Consider the following 21,742-nt stretch of genomic DNA (forward strand, 5'->3'; position numbering starts at 1 on the left):
GAATATATCAAAGTTCTTATTCAAATACAAAACTGTTTGCTACAAAGATCCAAGGACCAAGGAGAGAAGGACAGGGTGTGATGCTGTGGTTCTCTCCCAGAGAACTGAACTGATGGCTGATGATTCTGCATGTCGTGGGTCAGACACCTTCCCCTCAACATGGCAAGTAGTAGTATTAGTAGTAGTAGTAGTAGTAGTAGTAGTAGTAGTAGTAGTAGTGGTGGTAGCAGTATTATTATTATTATTATTGTTATTATTATTAGTGGTCGTAGTAGTAGTAGTAGTAGTAGTAGTAGTAGTAGTAGTAGTAATAGTAGTAGTAGCAGCAGTAGTAGTAGTAGCAGCCGTAGTATTAGTAGTAGTAGTAGTAGTAGTAGTAGTTTATATATTTATAAGAACAAAGCTGTTTTTGAATGCAGCAATTTGCTCACAGTAAGAATTTTAGCTAATTTTTCACCCAAACAAACCTTGTCTACCTCGGAGTTAAGCTAATATTGGAGTTAAATTCTAAGGTTTCATTCATGGTTTGTCACGCATGCGCAGATTGTTCGACCCGCTGGAGGAGGGGTGGGGTGGGGTGATGATGCTGGAGGAGGAGGGGTGGGAGGATCCTGGTCACCGGCAGCAGTGCATTGACCTGCTCTCCATCCCATCATGTGTTTAAATCCAGACATGTGCTGACGGACCAACACCTCTTTGCTGCTTTTTTACGATTATAACGACAGAAACGGGATTATTTTGATCACCCTTTTCCAGGAAATGCTTCCATGCTCTTCATCCGCGCAGATGGAGAATTGCGACGAGGAGAGGGACGCTCACACGCAAACAGAGGTAAACCGATAAAAAAAAGCATTAAACGTCTTCTTAATATCGTTATTTTTCTGTGTTCATAACGTCGTTGTTTGAAGAGAAATCGGTTTATGTGACTTCTCGGCTCAAATGGGGCATTTTTGCGGCTCGTTCCAGCTGTGATCCGCCGGCCGGCTTCTCCTGGAGGATGGAGACATGAAAGAGACAGACCCCTCCCAGAACGTGTCGCCCTACTCGCCATTTTAACGCTCAACAGAGATTAAACCTACATTTATACAGGAATATATGTTTAACCCTCTCAGGTTCAAAATACGTTTTGATAAAAGCACGAACAACTAAGTCCTTCAGGAGTAATTCAGAGTTAAAAAAAATGTTCATGAAATACATATGTGGAGTAACCAGGTAGGTAGGTTTTAAAGTTGCAAATCTGCAACGCCTGCCTCCAGAGGGTTAAGACTATATTTGGTGTAAATATTGATTGAAGCTGTAAATACTGTTTTAAGAATAGCAGAAGCTTTGCTTAAGGTTAAAGGTGATATAAAAAAATGATGATAGATAGATAGATAGATAGATAGATAGATAGATAGATAGATAGATAGATAGATAGATAGATAGATAGATAGATAGATGATAGATAGACAGACAGACAGACAGATATTGTCCAAATAGAAGCGTTAATATGAGAGAAGCAATGACTTTGATTTTGAGGGCCTGTGACCTGCCAGTATTAATTTTGAAAGATTTTAAATGACTTGAATCCAAAACTGTTGAAAATTATGATTATAGAAGCATAAACTTCCATTTGAAGAATCTGTTATTGCTGATATGAGTTAGTGCAGAAAACAGATGTTTAATTGCTGCTCAGCCAATGGTGGTACACCCACACCCCTAGGGGGGGCATGTTAAAGTTTCAAATTGCTTAGTAGTTACAGTAAATAATTTTACTTTCGATCATTGTTTTTATTAAACAACCTCAGAGCTGAGGTTGAAGCTGAAGCAAAGACTGCATCAGTGTGTTGATGAACTGTCGCCCTCCTCCTGTTCTTTAGGGACATTGGAGCTGACAGCGTGTGAGAAAGCAGGTAGGGTTAGGATTAGGGAGCAAGAAAAACTGGGCCATGACCTCCCTGCTGAAGAGGGAGTAAATGGCATGCTGATTTTTATCTTAACAATAGCTTGATTTTGTTGCCTTTTATAGATTTCAACTTAAACCACTATTTTGTCATCAGTTCAAACCTCTTCGCTTTAAATGTCATTAGAAATGTGATGTAGGTGACAGTTGTAAAGTCATTAATGTGAAATAAAGCTAATCAGATTCAATTTATTAAAATCTAATAGTAAAATTAATGCTTATTATCTTACAGTTTCATAATACAACAATTTTATGTGGATAAATAGTAGAATTATTGTTGTTTAGGTAGGATAAGGTCATCAAAAAGCTCTCATATTATCTGTTTGCACTCCGAGTGTTTTGTGAATGACTCTCAGCTACTACAACACCAGACATGAGCTCAATATCTGTAAAATTGAGTTATAGCCATGTTTGTGTTTGTTGTGGGGCAGCCATGTTGAATTGTGTCTGCTCAATAAGCAAAGTATTTTAGGCGTACATCCAGTGATTACGTTCTCAAAAGTCTCAATCACATCTTTCAAGTGGTTCATGACATATTTCCTTTTTTCATTAAAGCTCTCTACACGTTGCAGTAAGTTATATAAGAACTAAGGTGTGCTCTCCAAGTGGTCGACCTGCCCCTTAAGTTAAAAAGATGGCTTGTACTAATGCAAGCATTTATCCAGTGTTTCTTCTCAAATTGTTGATCAAGCCTGTAAAAAGAAAAGAAGATCAAATACCATCCATTACCTGATGCAGACAACTTTTTCTCTCTATGGTTTTATACTTTTCAAGCTTAGGAATCCATTTATTGTTGGGATGAGGAAACGATGAGAACTCTGGTTTAAATGTCAGATTTACCCCAGAACAGGAAACCGCTCAGCCGCTCCAGATGAGATCATTATAACTCTACCGCTAACTGATCGCCATCAGACCACAAACCGCCGATAAACTCAGCTGGGTCACGGTGGGACTCAGTTCTGAGGGAATGAATGAATCATCACACAGCTGATGGGACTGTTGGTGTAAAGATGAATGCTAAAATCCACAAAGGAACCAGTGTCTTTCATTTTTCAGGTATGATTAACATTCAGATCCTGGCTTGTTCCAGGATGTCTGTAGAGCAGAGCGCTGGGAGTCTTAACAGAACTGGAAGAGATTTGGAATGGATGCAGACCGCTTTTGTATTTTCAATGGTTTCTGCTCTTTTTAGTTACTTAAAATGAATTTACATTCAAATTAAGTCATGCTAGTTAACATTTGCACTACATGTGGTTGTGAATGTTCAGCATGCTGGCCTAGCAAGGAGAAGAAACAGGAAACACTACAAATGATGTTCAGCCGTGACCGAACTGGGCTGTGACTGTCTGCCGAGAAAATTGCATTCCAGAGTTTGCAAATTGTGCAATTTTGCAAGGGTTCTCAGTTTCCTTGCATTAAACCCAGGGCCTTGTAATTGTGTTGTTGAAATTTGTTAGAAGATTCATTCAACATTTTGTAAAATCATTCATTTGGGGTGTCTGGAGCCCACCCTGACTCTGTCTAGAGCTTCTCTCAGTTTAGTTTCTGTAATTCTGAAAGTGTGAGAAACATCAGGCTCCTTTGGGGGAATTCAGCGACTTCTGAAGCTGGAGACAAAAAAAAAAAGAGTGTGACATTTAAGATGTGGCTAGTGAGATGACTGCAGCTGGTATATCTCCATCGTTCTTCAGTAGCTTGCATTACATTCTGGTTTTGAGTAAAACACAGATTGGCTGAAAATCACATCAGTCGAGTGCCACTTTCCAAAGAAATAACCTGAAAAACTCCACAGATGGAAAGTTCTGTTTAGGAAATGTTTCTAAGTGTTGGTGTTCCTGATGAACTTTTGAATGTAACGTGTGCTCAATTGGCTCATGGAGCTGTCCATTAGTTGGTTGTTATGACAACAGACTAATGGACATTTGTTAATTAGAAGTGTGCAGGGAGAGGGTGAAAGAGAGTACGAGCAGATTTGAACAGGCGTGTTTTTAGATTTTTTTGTATTTTTTACTTTTGGTGACACAACTACAGCAACTGTAATATGTTAAGATACGTAGATAACCACTGAAGTAACTTGTAACCCTACTTAGTTGCTTCAGTGTGGCCCTAGCCCTAAACCTGGCTGTAGGTGCTAAATGTTTCTGGTTTTTACAAACGTTTGTTTGTTTAAACGTCTTTGGTGCGTTCTTTCTGTGTTCGGTTTCTAATTCCATTTTTAGTTATTTTTAAAACACAGGAAAGGTTTTTCTTTACCTGCTAACGTTTCGTTTGCGGCAGCAAACATCGTCAGAGCTGACGCCGATGGTGGCGTCACTTCCTTCTCCGTTTATCTGCGGGCAGCAAAGGACGTTGTCGCCCTCTGCTGCCCGCTCTCCCCTCTCCGACGATGCAGTCCCATGCGCGATCCAATGAGTAAACTCCATCGTCCCTGTTCATGGTCCCACATCCACGTCTCCTTATCTCGATAGCTTCTTTTATCCATCTTTTGTTTTTCTGTTATTCAGTGTTTATGATCCTTGTGTTGTACTAGTCCATTACATGGTTTTCTCTTGTGCAGTGACCTGTTACGGCCGATTTCTTTATTGTGCTTTCTGCGTCTTGTTTTGCTGTTCTTGTGTATTTTCGACTTGTTTCTTTCTCGCACTCCTTTCTATGTTCTATTGTTCGTGTGTTGAGTTGGCGTCCGGTTTCTCCTATGTATGTTTTATTGCAGAGTTTGCATGGGATTTCATAAATGACTCCACATTTAAGTCCAGCTGATATTTTGTCTTTTGGGTGCACTAGTCTGTTTCTAACTGTTGTGAATGGTTTTGTTGGTGTGTTTATGTTGTGTTTTTTCATTGCTGCTCTTATTTTTTCTGTTATGCCTCTGATGTATGGTAGGGTTATCACTGGTTTTGGTTCTTGTCTTTTTGGGTTTCTGGTTCTTTGCTTAGGTTGTTCTTTTCTTTCTGTTGTTGTTTGCCGTTTTCCTTTGTTTGTTGCCCATGCCGGGTATCCGCAGGTCTTTAAAGCATGTTGTATGTGTTTGTCCTCTTGTTTACAGTCACTTTCTTCTGTTATTATGTTTGTTGGGTGATATAATGTTCTGATTACTGACATTTTGTGTATGGTGGGGTGTTCTGATGTCCATAATAGATATTGGTCTGTGTGTGTTGGTTTCCTGTATGTGTTTATGTTTAGGGTCCCGTTGGTCTGCCTGGTGATTTTCATGTCCATAAATGCTATGCTGCCTTCTGTTTCTAACTCATAAGTGAATTTTATGTTGCCCGTGTCGTCAATGTTATTTAAGTGTTGTGTTAGTGTTTCTGTTTGTCCTTTTGGTATGATTTCCAGTATGTCGTCTACGTAGCGTTTCCATAATTTTATTTTACAGTTTGGGGGGGCAGTGGCTATGGCTTTTTGCTCCAGGTCTTCCATGAAAAACTTGCACAGGGTGGCTGATAACGGGTTACCCATGGCGAAGCCTTCCAGTTGTTTGTATAGTGTGTTGTTATATGTGAAGTAAGTGGAGTTAGCTACCAGTCCTATCAGTTGTGCTATGTCATCTGCTGTGAGGTTTGTTCTTTTGTGTAAAGTCTTGTCCTGTCTGATTCTGTTAACTACTAAGTCTATGGTTTTTTGGGTTGGTGTTTTTGTGAACAGGGATGTGGCATCATGTGAGATGAGTATGTCGTTATCTTCTATTGCAGGGATTCCCTAAGTGTGGTGCGAGCTGCCTCTAGGGGGTGCACGAGGTGAAAAGTGTAATGGCTGCGGAGCTCAGAGAAGTCTGTCATATGTCACCATTAGCGTAGCCAGAAACTCATTTGTGGGTGGGCCTAAGAAAACGTAAGTGGGCCCGATAAATGTAATTGAAAACAAGTATATTTTTGCGCGCGCGTGTCCTCCGCATGTGCCCTAGCTTCATAATAGCAATGCGCCGAGCTTCAGCACTCTGGCCTGCGCACACCGATATGTTCCGTATTTGATCATTTTTAACGGTGCTGGAGAAATCTGAAGGTGGTGAGTCATTCTGGCAGATTGTAATTAACACCTGTCTCATGCAGGTGTTCTGACATTGTAAACCTCACCCACAGAACATTCGGGATGTAACAAAATAAATCAAGAAATGATTCCCATCTGAGCATTTTAGCATTATTATATTATTATATTGGCACACTGACTGTGGGACAGCATTCTAAACGTGTCAGGCTATTAACAGCGCGCTGAAGATCTGAAGTTCAGAGTGCGTCTGTCAGAGGTCAGACGCGTTCCAGCGGAACCACGGCTCACGGGTGTACAAGTGAGCACATCTGGGCTGGGCAGAAGTAATTTTACAACATTGGTTTAAATAGCGCCAATAACGAGACGCTGTGACTGGAGCAGCTCATGGAGCTGTGCCGTGCGCGCGCGCGCGCACACACACACACACACACACACAGATTCAATAAGCGCGCACGCTGCGCAAACTCCGCCGCGTCGTCAGACTGAAAGCAGAAATGAGCGCTGCCTCCTCTGTGATAAAAACTTTTAAGAGGTTTTATAACATTTTTCATTCCAAGTCAAATTAAGATATTAGCTTCTATTTTGGGATGACGTACTAAAGTCGGGTCCGCTCCAGCCAGTGACTCCTCATGAACCTGACTACAACTCATGTTACTGCAGCATTTGTTGTTCCAGTCCGCGTGGCAGCGGATCGCAGATTCAGCCACACCATAAAACAGCAATAAGTTGGTCTGAGGTAAAAGTGAACCTCATGGCTATATCTTTTCCATCTTTTCCCCTATAGACATTTGATTACGCACAAGTAGGTGATCAGCTCAGGTTTATGCAGAGCAGAAGGAAGGAGAGAGCTGGCGCCACAGGTTAAACATTTAAATTGCATTGTTTATGTGCTACCTGGGCACTCTAAATATTTATTTAAAATTAAATCAAAGGAAATTGTAATGCAATCGAATGCTTATTAATTACTATTTAAAAAAATGAAAGTGATGGGGAAAAGGTCGATCATATTTTTTTAACCCTGTCTGTTTAGCTTGATGTCTGATATATATATATATATATATATATATATATATATATATATATATATATATATATATATATATAGCCATGCCCTGATGTGGGGGCTGGGGGGTGCGTCAACATGGTCGGGGCATAGAAGGGGGTGCGCGGCTAAATAAATTTGGGAACCGCTGTTCTATTTTAATCTTTCTTAGTTCTTTTGCCAGTTCTGTGCTGTTTTTGCAGTGTTGATCTGTGTTACCTAATAACGGGCTGATGATTTAGCTGACTTCTTTTGCCATGTTGTATGTTGGTGTACCTATGCTGTCAACTATTGGTCTAAGTGGGGTGTTTTGTTTGTGTATTTTTGGTGTTCCATAGATTCTTGGTATTATGTTTGCTGTAGGAATCCAGTGTTTGTACATTTTTTCTGTTATTTTGCCTTTTTCTTGTAGTGGCTTCAGTAATTTTTTCATATTTTTCTTAATGTTTTCTGTTGGGTCTTTTTTAAAGTATTTTGTATGTATTTTTGTCCTCTAGCATCTGTTTCATCTGTTGTTTATATTTTTCTTTGTCCATTACCACTGTGGTTCTTCCTTTGTCTGCCGGTAGAATAATTATCTGTTCATTTTTGGATAAAGCTGTCATGGCTGATTGTTCTCCTTTTGTAATATTGCTGTGTTGAATTTTGCTTTTCTTTAATATCCCATCAACGTTATTTCTAAGTTCTGCTTTCTTTCCCTCATCTGTGATCTGTTGACATGCTAGTTCTGTTGCTACGATAAATTAATCATATGGTATTTTCTTTGGTGTGACTGCAAAGTTTAAACCTTTCTTTAATATGCTCTCTTCTGCTTCTCTTAGTTCGTATTGTGAAATGTTACATACCCATGAGTTTGGTGTGGAGTTACCTTGTATTTCTTTGCTCTTTTTCTTGTTGATGAGTTTGTTTAACTTTTTTATGTGTCTTTCTTTTACTTTTATGAACTCTTTTTCCTGTTTTTCCATCATGTGTCCTTTAATTAGTTCCTCCGTTTGTTCATCAAGTTTGTAATTCCTTTTTAAGTCCAGGTGTCTTCTTTCCAATTTGTTTTCCACTTGCTTCTGTTTGGTTATGACGTTTCTTATCCTTTCTTTGAGTAGTGCTCTCTTTGCTCTTTCCATTATGTTCTGTGCTGTCTTGGTCTGGATTGGTGTTTTCAGCTGTAGGCTTGTTAGCATGATGTTTTCGTTCCGGCATCTTAAATTGAAGCGAAGGTGGTTTCTAAGACGTGCACGTTTTTGATGTAAACGTTCCAAACGACGGAAGTCCTTTGTTCCTTGTTGTCCGTATTTTTCTTTAAACATCTTTGGTTTTTTCTTTCTGTGTCTAGTTTCTAATTCCATTTTTAGTTCTTTTTAAAACACAGGAAAGGTTTTTTCTTTACCTGCTAACGTTTCGTTTGTGGCTGCAAACATCGTCAGAGCTGACGTTGATGGTGGCATCACTTCCTTCTCCGTTTATCCGCAGGCAGCAGAGGACGTTGGCGCCCTCTGCTGCCCGCCAACCATACACAATAGTTAGAAACAGACTAGTACACCCAAAAGACAAGATACCGGCTGGACTTAAATGTGGAGTCATTTACGAAATCCCATGCAAACTCTGCAATAAAACATACATAGGAGAAACCGGACGCCAACTCAGCACACGAACAATAGAACATAGAAAGGAGTGCGAGAAAGAGGCAAGTCGAAAACACACAAGAGCAGCAAAACAAGAAGCAGAAAGCACAATAAAGAAGTCAGCTGTAACAGGTCACTGCATAAGAGAAAACCATATAATGGACTGGGACAACACAAGGATCATAAACACCGAACAACAGAAATACAAAAGATGGATAAAAGAACCTATCAAGATAAGGAGACGTGGATGTGGGACCATGAACAGAGACGATGGAGTTTACTCGTTGGATCGTGCATGGGACTGCATCATCGGAGAGGGGAGAGTGGGCAGCAAAGGGCGACAACGTCCTCTGCTGCCCGCAGATAAATGGAGAAGGAAGTGACGCCACCATCAGCGTCAGCTCTGACGATGTTTGCTGCCGTAAACAAAACGTTAGCAGGTAAAGAAAAACCTTTCCTGTGTTTTAAAAAGAACAAAAAATGGAATTAGTTTTTTTTTTTTTTGTTTGTTTTCTGCTTTGCTCTAGAAAACAACCTTGTAGACATTCAGTGTTCTTTGGAGGTTGTTTGAACCCAGAGGGACAATTTTCTCCGACCACACTATTGTTTTTGCTGTACAGGAGGTCACTGAATTCTTTACGAGTTCCAATTACCATTTCAAATGAAGCGTGTGGAGAGCAGAGCGGCGCTGCAGAAACTCCACTATCGACCATGGTCGTTCAGAGTCCCACTCTGCATCTGTCCTGCAGAGCAAAAACAGGCTTTCATGTGAACAGAGAAGATGATGTTCATCGTTTGATTCATATGTGAGCTAGTCTGTAAAGGAGATTAAATATATGTGTCAGTTGTCTTCTACTGAAGCACAAAGCTGCTGTTTAATCCACTCAGGCTTCATCTCCCCAGCGTTCCAACTCCTCCACAGTTACTTGTTCTAAAAATAGGACATAAAAGAACACTGTATCCAGAGGAAGTGAAACCGAACAGTTCCAGAATCTTTTTGTAGGACAGTCGTCCAGTCAGCAGAGTGAGTCAGTCTGATATGGGTTCTGATGGGCTGTCTGTTTCCTTACTGAAGCCAATTTGAAGACGAGGAAGATGAACCATGCCCCATCCAGCAGGGAGGGGAGTCGACTGAGTTCTGCTTCTACTGCATTTTATCCTCTGCTAAAGCAAAACAAAACATGCTGAAACACCTGTTTACATCAGTACTCAGTCTGTTATCTGACCTCCAAGTCTGATTCATCACCACTACAGAACTGATAACTTAGATCATCGGTTTGTTTTCCCTCTGAATGTGCTGCTGTGCATTATGGGTGAAGATATTCACTTAGCTCCAGAAGTCTTGTGGTATGTTTAGGTCTAATTTTCTCATCCTGAACCAAGCTGCCATGAGCCTTTCTCCACCAAGCCTTCTGAGAAAATGTTCTCATTCACAAATATGACCTAGCTGAGATTTCTCATATGTAATGCAAAGAGAAAATAAGACAATTACATTTAACCTGATAAAAGAAGAGACAACCAATGAAAGCACACAAGAGCAGATACATAAAAGCATAATAAATAAGATAAAAGGCCGCATTTGAAAACTCGAAATCATTAATTGGAGAACATCTGCACGAATATCCATGCATACAGGAATATAGACAAATCAGTGTAAAAAGGAATATTCTAGAGAGATGAACTCTAGTTTGGAACAGACCTTTGAAATGTGTTTTTCTATAAAAGTTATAAATAAATCCAATGGTACCAGTTGTAGATAAGCCTTGAACATCATCTGTTTACGTCTTTCAGGACTTCGAAACAATAAGAAATTCCTGCTGAACTGAACCACTGGATACTCCAGAAGTGTTGCGTTTAGCAGCAGCAGGTGATAATTATGGATGTGAATAACCACATAACTCCATGTAAATCACCAGGTTTATAAAACATCACACAAACTATTGAGATTTGAAGCTATGTTAATCTCAAACATACCCATCTGCATTGTAAAATTTCATCTCAACAAATCCAGAGCTGCTTTCAACACGATGAAAAAGAACTGGAAAGTAAAGAAATAGAGCTCTCAGAACCATAGACTCTAAATGGACAGGGCCTCTGCACTTTGTTGTATTTTAATTAAATAATAAAAATCCTTTATCTTCAGATGATCTATTTGTCATCTTTACCTCTTAAAGTGTGACATCTTAGAAGTTTTCACTATCCTAATCCTGACATAGTTTTGCCCGTGTCTCCGCGTAATTCTGTCCGTTGGTACTGACGACCTGTGTTCTTGTGAAATCCGATCTAAGAGTTTGACCTGCTGTCTGCTCCCACAGTGCAGCCGACTGACCGAGGAGAGGGACGAGGCCCAGAGACAACTCAAACACATCAAGAGAGGTGAGTCTTTCTTTCACCTGCTCAGCCTGATGTCTCCTTCATTAAAGAGCTTTTCAAACAGCTAAATTCAGTTCATGAAAAAGGACCAAAACACATATTTAGACTGATGTTTTGCCAAGATTTCAAGAACTTTAATTTTGTTGTCTAGTGTTTGAATTTGTCACAAATGTTCAAATTTTCATCTTCTTTTAGTAGTAGGAATATCATGTTTACACTTAAAGTTTTTATGGTTTCATTTCAAGATGTAACTGTGTTTTGTATGTAGATAACATATAAAATTACAATTTGGTTAAAGTTCAATTGTGGGATTTTTTTTTTTTACATTCTCTCAGCCACTTCCTGTTTAATGTGGTGTCTTGTTGTTGTTGAGGACTGTGTGACGTGATGGAGGTTTAGTACCAAAATAATGCTGTATTGGTTTATTTTACTGGAGTAATACGGCTTAAATTGTTACCGTGGTACATTTTTACCTAGTTTTTAACCCTTTTATTGTGTTAGAAAGCTGTTTACACCTGTGGTGTTAGCGGGTCCATTTGGACCCATGATTTAAAAATGCTTGAAAATGCTTAAAATCACCAGTTTTCTTCAAATGTTGTTTTTTTTTTTCAGCTAATTGCTGGCTTAGTGTGTATTTATATAAATGGAACCAGTGTGTGAATACTTTTTTAGTTGGCTCCACAGACACATATACCACTCGTTTTTGATTGCAAAAACTGTTTAAATTCACTAAATATATATTTTTTCCTATAGAATGAGTAATAATAAAATATAAATGTGTTATAACCTAATATTACAGTACACTTACCAAAAAAAATGTATAATTTTTTTACTATTTAAAATTATTAACAATAGTGACATCTTTGGTGTTTCTGGTCAAAACGGACCCGCATAGATAAATGGTAGGATAAAGACAAGTCAATTTTTTTTCCATGAAACCAACTTTTATTTAACCAGACCAATTAACCAAACAATTTAACCATAAAATGAACAATGATAAATAACACAGTGTGTGTGGTTGTGTGTGCGCTCCTACACCTGCATTGACCATAAACTGAACATTGAAAACAATATGGTGTTAGCGCAGGTATGTTGTTCTGAATTAACCATAATCTAAACAATGGAAACAATTAAAACAAATCATAACGTGTGTGTGTGTGTGTGTGTGTGTGTGTGTGTGTGTGTGTGTGTGTGTGTGTGTGTGTGTGTGTGTGTGTGTGTGTGTGTGTGTGTGTTGGTGATGTGGGCCATAACTGTGCACATTGAGCCATAATTGATCCTCAGAGCAACCCATAGCTTTTAACCCTCTGGAGGCAGGCATCGCAGATTTGCAATGTTAAAACCAACCTACCTGGTTACTCCACATATGTATTTCATGAGCATTTTTTAACTCAGAAGTACCTCTGAAAGACTTAGTGTTTTGTCCTTTTATCAAAACTTATTTTGAGCCTGAGAGGGTTACGTGATGCATACAACAGCCAGTTTTCTCTGCCGGGTCCAGTAGCGGTTTTAGGCACGGGCAGACAGGGCAGTTGCCCAGGGCGGCATTTTTTCATGACACAAAAGGGGCGCACAAGCGCTGAGTAAAAAATAAAAAAGAAAGAAATCTGCGCCGCACCGAGGTTTTCCATTATCTGTCATATCACAGTGTCTGGATTGGAAACAGCAAGTTGGCGCCCCCTACACTATGATTGGCCCACCATTATGGACCAATCACAGCTCTATGTGTTTGAAACCCCTCTAGAGAGCTGTGATTGGCCAGCCAGAGTCCTGGTAGGAGCTGCGGAGGTTCCAATGGAGTGTGCCTAGACCAAACTTTGCAATGCAAGAATTTGGTCTAGTTCACTAGGCTAGGCACCCCCTGCAGCTGCAGGCGCTCCTGCTGACTGAAGGTTCAGGTGCACCGTGTGTGTAAGAAGAAGAGGAAGGGGAGGGGTGCGGCGGGGGAATTCACCTCTGGGTCTTCCCAAATGGTTAGGGGCTGAATAAACTGTATTGACATGGCTAAAGTCAATCACATCTTGATGTTCTTCCATTCAACGCCCATTTCATTCATAATATCATATACACAGGCCTATCGTTCTTTCAGGTTTTTCTGAATTGTGTGAAATGGCCGAATAAAATAAGGAAAAACAAAACGATTTTGTGGTCCCCCCCCCCCCCCCATCAAGGTCAAATTGTGTAGTCCTGACTAAAGGAAACTTACTGAGTCAAGAGCCAAACAGAAGAGATGAACATAAAAAGGCTAAAACCACCAGGTTCCTGATTCAGGAAAAAAAAAGAGGAGAAAGATAAAGGTATGTACGCTCTCATGATGCATGTTTTCAATTTTTTAACCAGTTAACTGGGATTTTAACGGTTAAATTCGGTCAACTAATTGCTAACAGAGCTAATAGGGCTGAAATATTGAAACGAATATTCAAATGGTTCGAAAAAATCCCTTGAATCATTTTTTACTGATTCAAACTAGGATTTGTTAAATGCTCGCTGCAGCCTGTGGCCTGCCTGAACAACAACAAACACATGTTGATCATGTTCACATAATAATAAATAAACAACTCTACAAGCAGAAGAAAACTCCCCAGTCACCACTAACTATCCTGTTTATTTATTGCAGATGGCTGCACTGATTATTTTTTACATGATTTGTTCTGTAAAAGTTGGCATTTTTGGTAGTCTACAGTTTCTTTTATGTCAGTTTAAATTACAATTTCAGAGGCAATTCTAAAATATTAAGGATCATGATAAAGATCTATTGGAGATCTACCCCAACTTTTGGACTGCTCTGCCAGTCACTGTGGCTCAAGCTGAGAGGAGCTTTTCAAAACTTGATCAAGTCATACCTGAGGTCAACTATGTTTCAGGGGCGGCTCACTAACCTGGCTCTGATTAGTATCAATCACTCAGTAGGGGAGCAGATTTCATATGATGACATTATTGATGACTTTGCATCAAGGTTAGGTTTTAATTTTAGTTTGTGTTTTCTGTTGTAAGTGCAGTGCTGTAGTGATTATCTTTAGTTTGTTATGTGTGAAATATTTTTGCTATTTAGAATATTTATTATATATTATGTTCATATATTTTTAATATTTAGTTATTGTATGTTTTTGTATATTTGATTCTATATATTTTGATACAGTATATAATGTATATTGCTTTACATTCTGACAACTTCATAGTAATTAATGTAAATATTGTCATGATTCTAAGAGACTCTGGAGCGAACACACCCGGACACAGGAGAAAGTTTAACAGTTTTATTGAAAAGTTCAGCGGGTTCTCAAAATGGTGGAGGAACTCTGGACGGGTTTGCAGAGGCGGTTCTGAAGGGGAAAACAGAAGGTGAGTCGAGGAGCAAGGAGACTGTTCTGATAAAAGAATTGAAGGGGGTGAGCTTACTGGTCTGCGTGGCGAGGAGTGTTTGGAGAGGAGGTGAGGTCCAGTGTGGGAGTGTGGCAGGCTGAGGTTGAGATTTTGCTGGAGGCTCGAGGGTGGACAGGCAGGTGGAGAAGAGGAGGATCCAACAGGGCGTGGATGAAAAGGCTGAAGCACAGCAGCCAGGAGGAGCACTGGGTGAAGCAGACACCACGGTTCAGGGAAGACGCTGGGAGATCCTGGGAACTCAGAAGGTCGGGACGACTGCGAGACAAAACATTACTTGTGAGAGAAACACTGGGAAGCGCAAGGAAACACAGAGCTGACCTGATTACCAAGCTGTGTGGCTTAATCATCTGGCATCTGCTTTCCTCCTCCGGCCAGCTTTAAGTGCTCCACCTTAATTGCCTCTGATCAATGGCACCTGGTGCGGCCTGCCTGTCACACCTGAGGAGAAGAGGTGAGGAACCACACACACACACACACACACACACACACACACAGAACCTCACAGTACCCCCCCCCCCTTAACGGACGCCACCCGGCGGCCGACCCCGAGAGGTCGAGGCAACAGACCGCTCAAAATCACGGATGAGGGACGGATCCAGGATAGCAGAACGAGGAACCCAGGAGCGTTCCTCAGGACCATAACCCAGCCAGTCGACCAAGTATTGGCGACCACGTCCCCGAGGTCGGACGTCCAGGATCCGGGACACAGAGAAGGCGGGATGGCCATCAACAACCCGGGCGGGCGGAGGGGGATCGGCAGGAGGGAACAGGGGGCTCAAGGATACCGGTCTGATCTGGGAAACATGAAAAACTGGGTGAACACGAAGGTGGCTAGGGAGTCTCAGACGGACAGCTGAAGGACTGATGATAGCAGCAATAGGGAAAGGGCCCAGAAACCGGGGAGACAATTTCCTGGGAGCGCCCTTGAGCGGGAAATGCTGGGATGACAACCAGACCTCCTGCCCAACGGAGTATGCGGGGGCTGAAATGCGACGCCGGTCAGCATACCTCTTGTTTTGGGCTGAGGTGCGCTGCAGGGCGGACCGAGTATGGTTCCAAACTCGTTTGCAGGCCATCATGTGAGAACGGACAGAGGGAGTGATGGAATCGGGGAAGGTGCCAGGAAGGAGAGGTGGTTGATACCCGAGTGAGGCCTCAAATGGAGACAGACCTGAGGCGGCAGAGACGTGAGTATTGTGAGAGTACTCAACCCAAGGAAGGTGGAGGCTCCATGATGTAGGGTTATCGGCACAGAGGCAACGGAGGGTGTCCTCGACTTCCTGGTTGAGCCTCTCACATTGGCCGTTCGTCTGGGGATGAAAGCCAGAAGACAAACAGGGTTCAGCCCCAATGGAGCGACAGAAGTCCTTCCACACTTTGGCGATGAATTGGGGTCCGCGGTCTGAAAGGATCTCAGATGGGATGCCATGTAGTCGGACCACGTGGAGAAACAAAAGTCGAGCGGTAGTAGCAGCTGAGGGTAGTTTGGACAGCGGGACCAGGTGACATGCCTTAGAAAAACGATCTACTATAGTGAGGACGACTGACTTGCCTTTGGAGATGGGGAGACCTGTTACAAAATCCAGCGCGATGTGGGACCATGGTCGGGCTGGAACTGGAAGAGGCTGCAGGAGCCCAGCAGGTGGACGGTGAGAGTTCTTACTACGAATGCAAGTAGTGCAGGCAGTAACATAGCTCGTGACATCCTTATTCAGGCCAGGCCACCAGAAGTAACGGCGAACAAAGGCTATGGTACGACTCACCCCTGGGTGGCAGGAGAACCTGGAGCAGTGCGACCACCGGATGACCTGGGACCGGACACTTGCGGGGACATAGAGTCGGTTAGGGGGACCCCCACCCGGGTCTGGTTCAGTCTCCTGGGCCTTGTGGATCTGTCTCTCAATGTCCCAGGTGAGACTGCCCACCAAACATGTGGCCGGTAAGATGGGTTCTGGGGCTTCAGAGGGATCGTCGGGTGAAAACTGGCGTGAAAGAGCGTCTGGCTTGACAGTTCGGGTGCCTGGCCTGTAAGTGATAACAAAATTAAAACGGGAGAAGAACAGTGACCAACGAAACTGTCGGGGATTTAGACGCTTGGCCGATTGTAGATATGACAAATTTTTGTGGTCAGTCCAAACGATTACTGGTAACTCGGTACCTTCGAGCCAATGCCTCCACTCCTCAAAGGAAAGCTTGATGGCCAGAAGCTCTCGATCCCCTATGTCATACCGGCCTTCAGTGGGGGTGAAACGCTTGGAGTAGAAGGCACAGGGGTGGAGCTTCTGATCAGCAGATGAACGTTGAGACAAGACTGCCCCCACGCAGTGTTGGAGGCATCCACTTCCAGAATGAACTGGGCCTTGCTGTCAGGTGTAACCAGAATGGGAGCATCAACAAATCTCTGCTTAAGGGACAGAAAAGCCTGGTCTGCGTCTTTGGTCCAACGGAAAATCTGCTTAGTGGAGGTGAGAGCAGTTAATGGGGCTGCCAGAATGCTGAAATTGCGAATGAACCGCCTATAAAAATTAGCAAAACCCAAAAATCGCTGCAGTTGTTTTCTCGACTCTGGAATGGGCCAATCCTTTACTGCCTTGATCTTTTCTGGATCTGTCTTCACCTCCCCACCCCCGAGGACGTAACCAAGGAAGGTGATGGAACGTGTGTGAAACTCACATTTCTCAGCTTTCACAAAGAGGTTGTTTTCCAGGAGGCGTTGTAGGACTCGGCGGACGTGGACCTGGTGGTCTGAGAATGATTTGGAGAAGATTAGAATGTCGTCCAGATAGACAAAAACAAAGACATTCAAAAAATCCCGGAGTACATCATTTATCAGATTTTGGAATATTGCTGGGGCGTTGCAAAGGCCGAAGGGCATGACCAGGTACTCAAAATGTCCAATGTGTGTTTTAAACGCTGTTTTCCACTCATCCCCTTCCTTGATCCGGACCAAATGGTAAGCGTTCCTGAGATCAAGCTTGGTAAAAAATAGAGCTTCCTGGACAGGCTCGAAAGCAGAAGCAATTAAAGGGAGCGAGTACCTGTTCTTTATGGTGATGTTGTTCAGGGCACGATAGTCAATGCAGGGCCTCAGGGTTCCATCTTTTTTCCCCACGAAGAAAAAGCCTGCTCCCATGGGGGAAGTGGAGTGTCGGATGATGCCTGCTTTTAATGAATCGTTAATGTATTCCTCCATAGTCTCACGTTCTTGTTTTGAGAGGCTAAACAGACGACCGGAGGGAAGAGGGGCCCCTGGGAGAAGGTCTATGGAACAGTCATAGGGCCGATGAGGCGGAAGGGAGAGGGCACGCTCCTTACTAAAAACCCTGTGAAGATCATGGTATTCTGTGGGGACGTTAGTGAGATCAGTGGGCTCAGAATGTTCTGGGACGGAGGAAACCTGAATGGGAACGGCAGAATGGAGGCATTCGCGAATGCAGGTAGGGCTCCAAGATTCCACACGGGCCTGGGACCAATTGATGGAGGGATTGTGCTGGGACAACCAGGGGTAACCTAAAACTACAGGTGAATCATTGACTGGGAAAACCAAAAATGTAATTTTTTCACAGTGGTTACCAGAAACCACTAGGTTAACCGTTTCAGTCTGATGGGTGATTGTAGTAAGAGAACAACCATCCAATGCAGAAACCTGCACTGGATGATCGAGCTCTAGGATGGGAATGCAATGTTGTTGAACAAAACCAGCACTAATTAAATTTTGCTCTGAACCAGAATCTATGAGGGCACTAGTTTGGACCTGAAGACAATTAATTTGGATGGTGGCGGAAAGCGTGAGGCGAAGATTACTTTTATTTAGGTTGCCCGTCAGTACCTCCACTTTTACTGACGAGCAAACTCTTTTGGGCGGAGCTGGCAGGCTGCAATGAAATGGTCAGGGGAACCGCAGTATAGGCAGCAACGAGCTTCCATACGACGCTGTCTCTCCGCCGGAGAAAGCCGAGCACGGCCGATCTGCATGGGCTCAGAGGGAGGCAAGTTTGGCGGTGCGCTGGACACAAGGGGCGGAGCCGAAACCCCGAGAGGAGACGGCGATGCAGTTAGTTCAGCCCGACGCGGAGCAGAGAATCGGGGACCCGGACCTCTAAGTTTTGCTCACTCTCTAAGACGGTTGTCGATCCTTATAGCGAGATTGATTAATTCATCCAAGGTGTCGGGCTCGTCTCTGCTGGCCAACTCGTCTTTCAGATTCTCATTAAGCGCATGTTGAAACGCCCCTTTCAGCGCGGGACCGTTCCAACCTGATTCCGCAGCCAAAATGCGGAAATCGACTGTCATCTCAGCTACTGATCTACTACCCTGTTTTAGATTCCATAATCTCTTGGTGGCTTGTTCCTCGCAAATTTTTGGGCAGAAAGTCTGCTTAAATTGTTCGAGAAAATAGTCAAATGAGTGATCTGAAAGACTGTCGGAGCCAAGAGTAGCCTGGGCCCAAAGCAGAGCCTTGTCATTAAGGAGGGAGATGACATATGAAATTTTACTCTCATCTGTCTGAAAAGAGTGGGGACTGCGGTCAAAAGCTAAGGAACATTGCAATAGAAAGCCCTTTGCCTTACCTAACTCGCCAGAGAACGGATTAGGAGTCGGAGAAACCGCATCACGGAAACCGGACGATGCTGAAGGATCACGGCGGACCGGGACTGGTGCCGACGGTTGTGGATCAGATGAGGGGAGCCTAGAACTCAGATCATGAAAGAGTTTAGTGAGATGATTCATTCCTTGGAGTAACGTATCCTGTTGCTGAGACATGTTCTGGAGAGCCGTTTCGTGTCGGCCCAACAGGATGCCTTGTTCGGACAGAGCAGTGCGCAGGTGTGCCGCAGAGTCTGAAGGGCCAGATGATTCTGTCATGATTCTAAGAGACTCTGGAGCGAACACACCCGGACACAGGAGAAAGTTTAACAGTTTTATTGAAAAGTTCAGCGGGTTCTCAAAATGGTGGAGGAACTCTGGACGGGTTTGCAGAGGCGGTTCTGAAGGGGAAAACAGAAGGTGAGTCGAGGAGCAAGGAGACTGTTCTGATAAAAGAATTGAAGGGGGTGAGCTTACTGGTCTGCGTGGCGAGGAGTGTTTGGAGAGGAGGTGAGGTCCAGTGTGGGAGTGTGGCAGGCTGAGGTTGAGATTTTGCTGGAGGCTCGAGGGTGGACAGGCAGGTGGAGAAGAGGAGGATCCAACAGGGCGTGGATGAAAAGGCTGAAGCACAGCAGCCAGGAGGAGCACTGGGTGAAGCAGACACCACGGTTCAGGGAAGACGCTGGGAGATCCTGGGAACTCAGAAGGTCGGGACGACTGCGAGACAAAACATTACTTGTGAGAGAAACACTGGGAAGCGCAAGGAAACACAGAGCTGACCTGATTACCAAGCTGTGTGGCTTAATCATCTGGCATCTGCTTTCCTCCTCCGGCCAGCTTTAAGTGCTCCACCTTAATTGCCTCTGATCAATGGCACCTGGTACGGCCTGCCTGTCACACCTGAGGAGAAGAGGTGAGGAACCACACACACACACACACACACACACACACAGAACCTCACAAATATGTGCAACTTAGAAAAATGAATGTTCAATAGTCGTTCTAATAAAACATGCCTGTTTGTAGAAAACATGCATGTGTTCGTGCAGGTGGGGTGGTGTGGTGGTGGTGGTGGTGGTGGTGGTGGGGGTGGGGTCCCAAAGGGGGCCTCGCCCGGGGAGTAGTTCCATGTGGAACCGCCACTGGCCGGGTCATTTTGGACCAGTAACACCACAGATGTAACGATTTATTTTTTGAGACCTTTAGAATTTACTAAAAATGTGAAAATTAATTTTGCTGCATTTAAATAGGTGTGTCTGAGAATTAGATGAAGCATCATTCCAGGATAAAAAAGGAAAGTGTACTTTTTACACAGTTAAACTTGAAAACGGGTCAATTTTGACTCTAACACAACAGAGGGGTTAAACTTGAAAATGTATTTGTATTAAAACTGTATTTGGTGGTCACCCTGTGGCATTCGCAGTTATAGGGGTTGGGCCACAGGGGCATTGCCCCCTGCTGAAATCTGAGTGGCCCCCTGAAGGGCCATCTGTCCTTTGCACAATGATCAAATTGTAGGTAAATGCAATTCCAAATCCAAACAGTAGTGGTGCTAAATTGTGCCCGAGCGAGTTCAGTGAACTTGCTCATACTTTTGGTGAATGTGAACTGAACTCACTCATATTTTGTCTGATGAATGTTAAAGTTAGTGCCAGATTTCAATAGAAGTAAAGCCATGGTTAAAACATTCTGTTAACCATAGACATTCAAAAGGGTAGACCTCGCTTTGGCTGCTGGGCATAATTTGGAATTGGAGAATGTCAAAGGAAGATCCTGCCTCTCTGGAGGCTAGAAGGGCTGTCGTACGATTGGCTATTTCATTTGGCTGCAAAACCATCAGTAAACCAACTTCCCTTGCTAAGTACAGACTGTCCTGCCACCAACAGAACAGCTGTTTTAGGGAGTTTTGTAAAGATAATGTGAACATAGTGATATAATACCCATTCTGTCCTGTTTTGCTAAAAAAAAAATTCTGTTTCTTTTATTAAACAAAAAACAGAAAATCATAAAGTGTGAACTTATAATAAATTGTGTTGCATTTATCACACATTTTGGCTTACTTTATAGACTCTCAAGCTTTGAAGTTATCATATTAAAGCAGAGTACATCGGATAAACACATATGTGTCTTACCTGGGTATGAAATAAAATCAAACTGCTCTTTTTTATTATTTTTATCTTCTAGAAAAATTTAAACTGGTGAAAACAGGTCTAAGTCATAATCTGCTTTGAATTAAATTTGGATTAAATTATACACATTTAACCAGATTATGAGATATTTCCTAACTAGCAAACAGAAGAAGAAAGAAGAAGAAGAAGAAAATATAATTTCTATAGCGCCTCTCAAGATAAAAATCACGAGGCGCTTCACAAAAACAAAAAATATAAAAATTGTAAAAATATAAAAAAGCATTTCAAAAATGTTTAAAAATATATTTAAAATGAGCAAGAATAAGCAATTGCGATTTAAAAGAAAAATGTTAAGAAAGAGAGAGAGTGAATAGGAAAGAGGAAAATCAGTGGATCCTGGGGAAGGTGGAATAGGTGGGGAGAGCAGAATAAAGAGAGAGCGGTGAAGAAGGTCATACAAAAGCCAGCTTGAACAAGTGAGTCTTCAGCTGCTTTTTAAAGGAGACCACTGAGTCCACTGATCTCAGGCTCAGGGGGAGAGAGTTCCAGAGTCTGGGGGCCACAGCAGCAAATGATCTGTCACCTTTGGTCTTTAGCCTGGTGCGCTGCACAACCAGTAGGCTTTGATCACTGGATCTCAGGGACCTGCTGGGGGTGTAGGGACTAAGAAGATCACCAA

At 42.7% G+C, this 21,742-nt stretch overlaps 1 protein-coding gene across 1 annotated transcript in view; it reads left to right on the forward strand.

Moving 5' to 3' along the window:
* The first annotated feature begins 580 nt into the window (after positions 1 to 580).
* Positions 581 to 21,742, forward strand: part of shtn3 (shootin 3) — a 72,840-nt gene continuing 51,678 nt past the window's right edge. The window contains exons 1-2 of the mRNA XM_015952056.3: positions 581 to 831; positions 10,906 to 10,966. Of these exons, the coding sequence (XP_015807542.3) occupies positions 760 to 831; positions 10,906 to 10,966 (133 nt within the window). The 5' untranslated portion in view covers positions 581 to 759. The remainder of the gene's footprint in view (positions 832 to 10,905; positions 10,967 to 21,742) is intronic.

The sequence above is a fragment of the Nothobranchius furzeri genome, chromosome 1 (assembly GCF_043380555.1).
Source record: "Nothobranchius furzeri strain GRZ-AD chromosome 1, NfurGRZ-RIMD1, whole genome shotgun sequence".
NCBI lineage: Eukaryota > Metazoa > Chordata > Actinopteri > Cyprinodontiformes > Nothobranchiidae > Nothobranchius > Nothobranchius furzeri.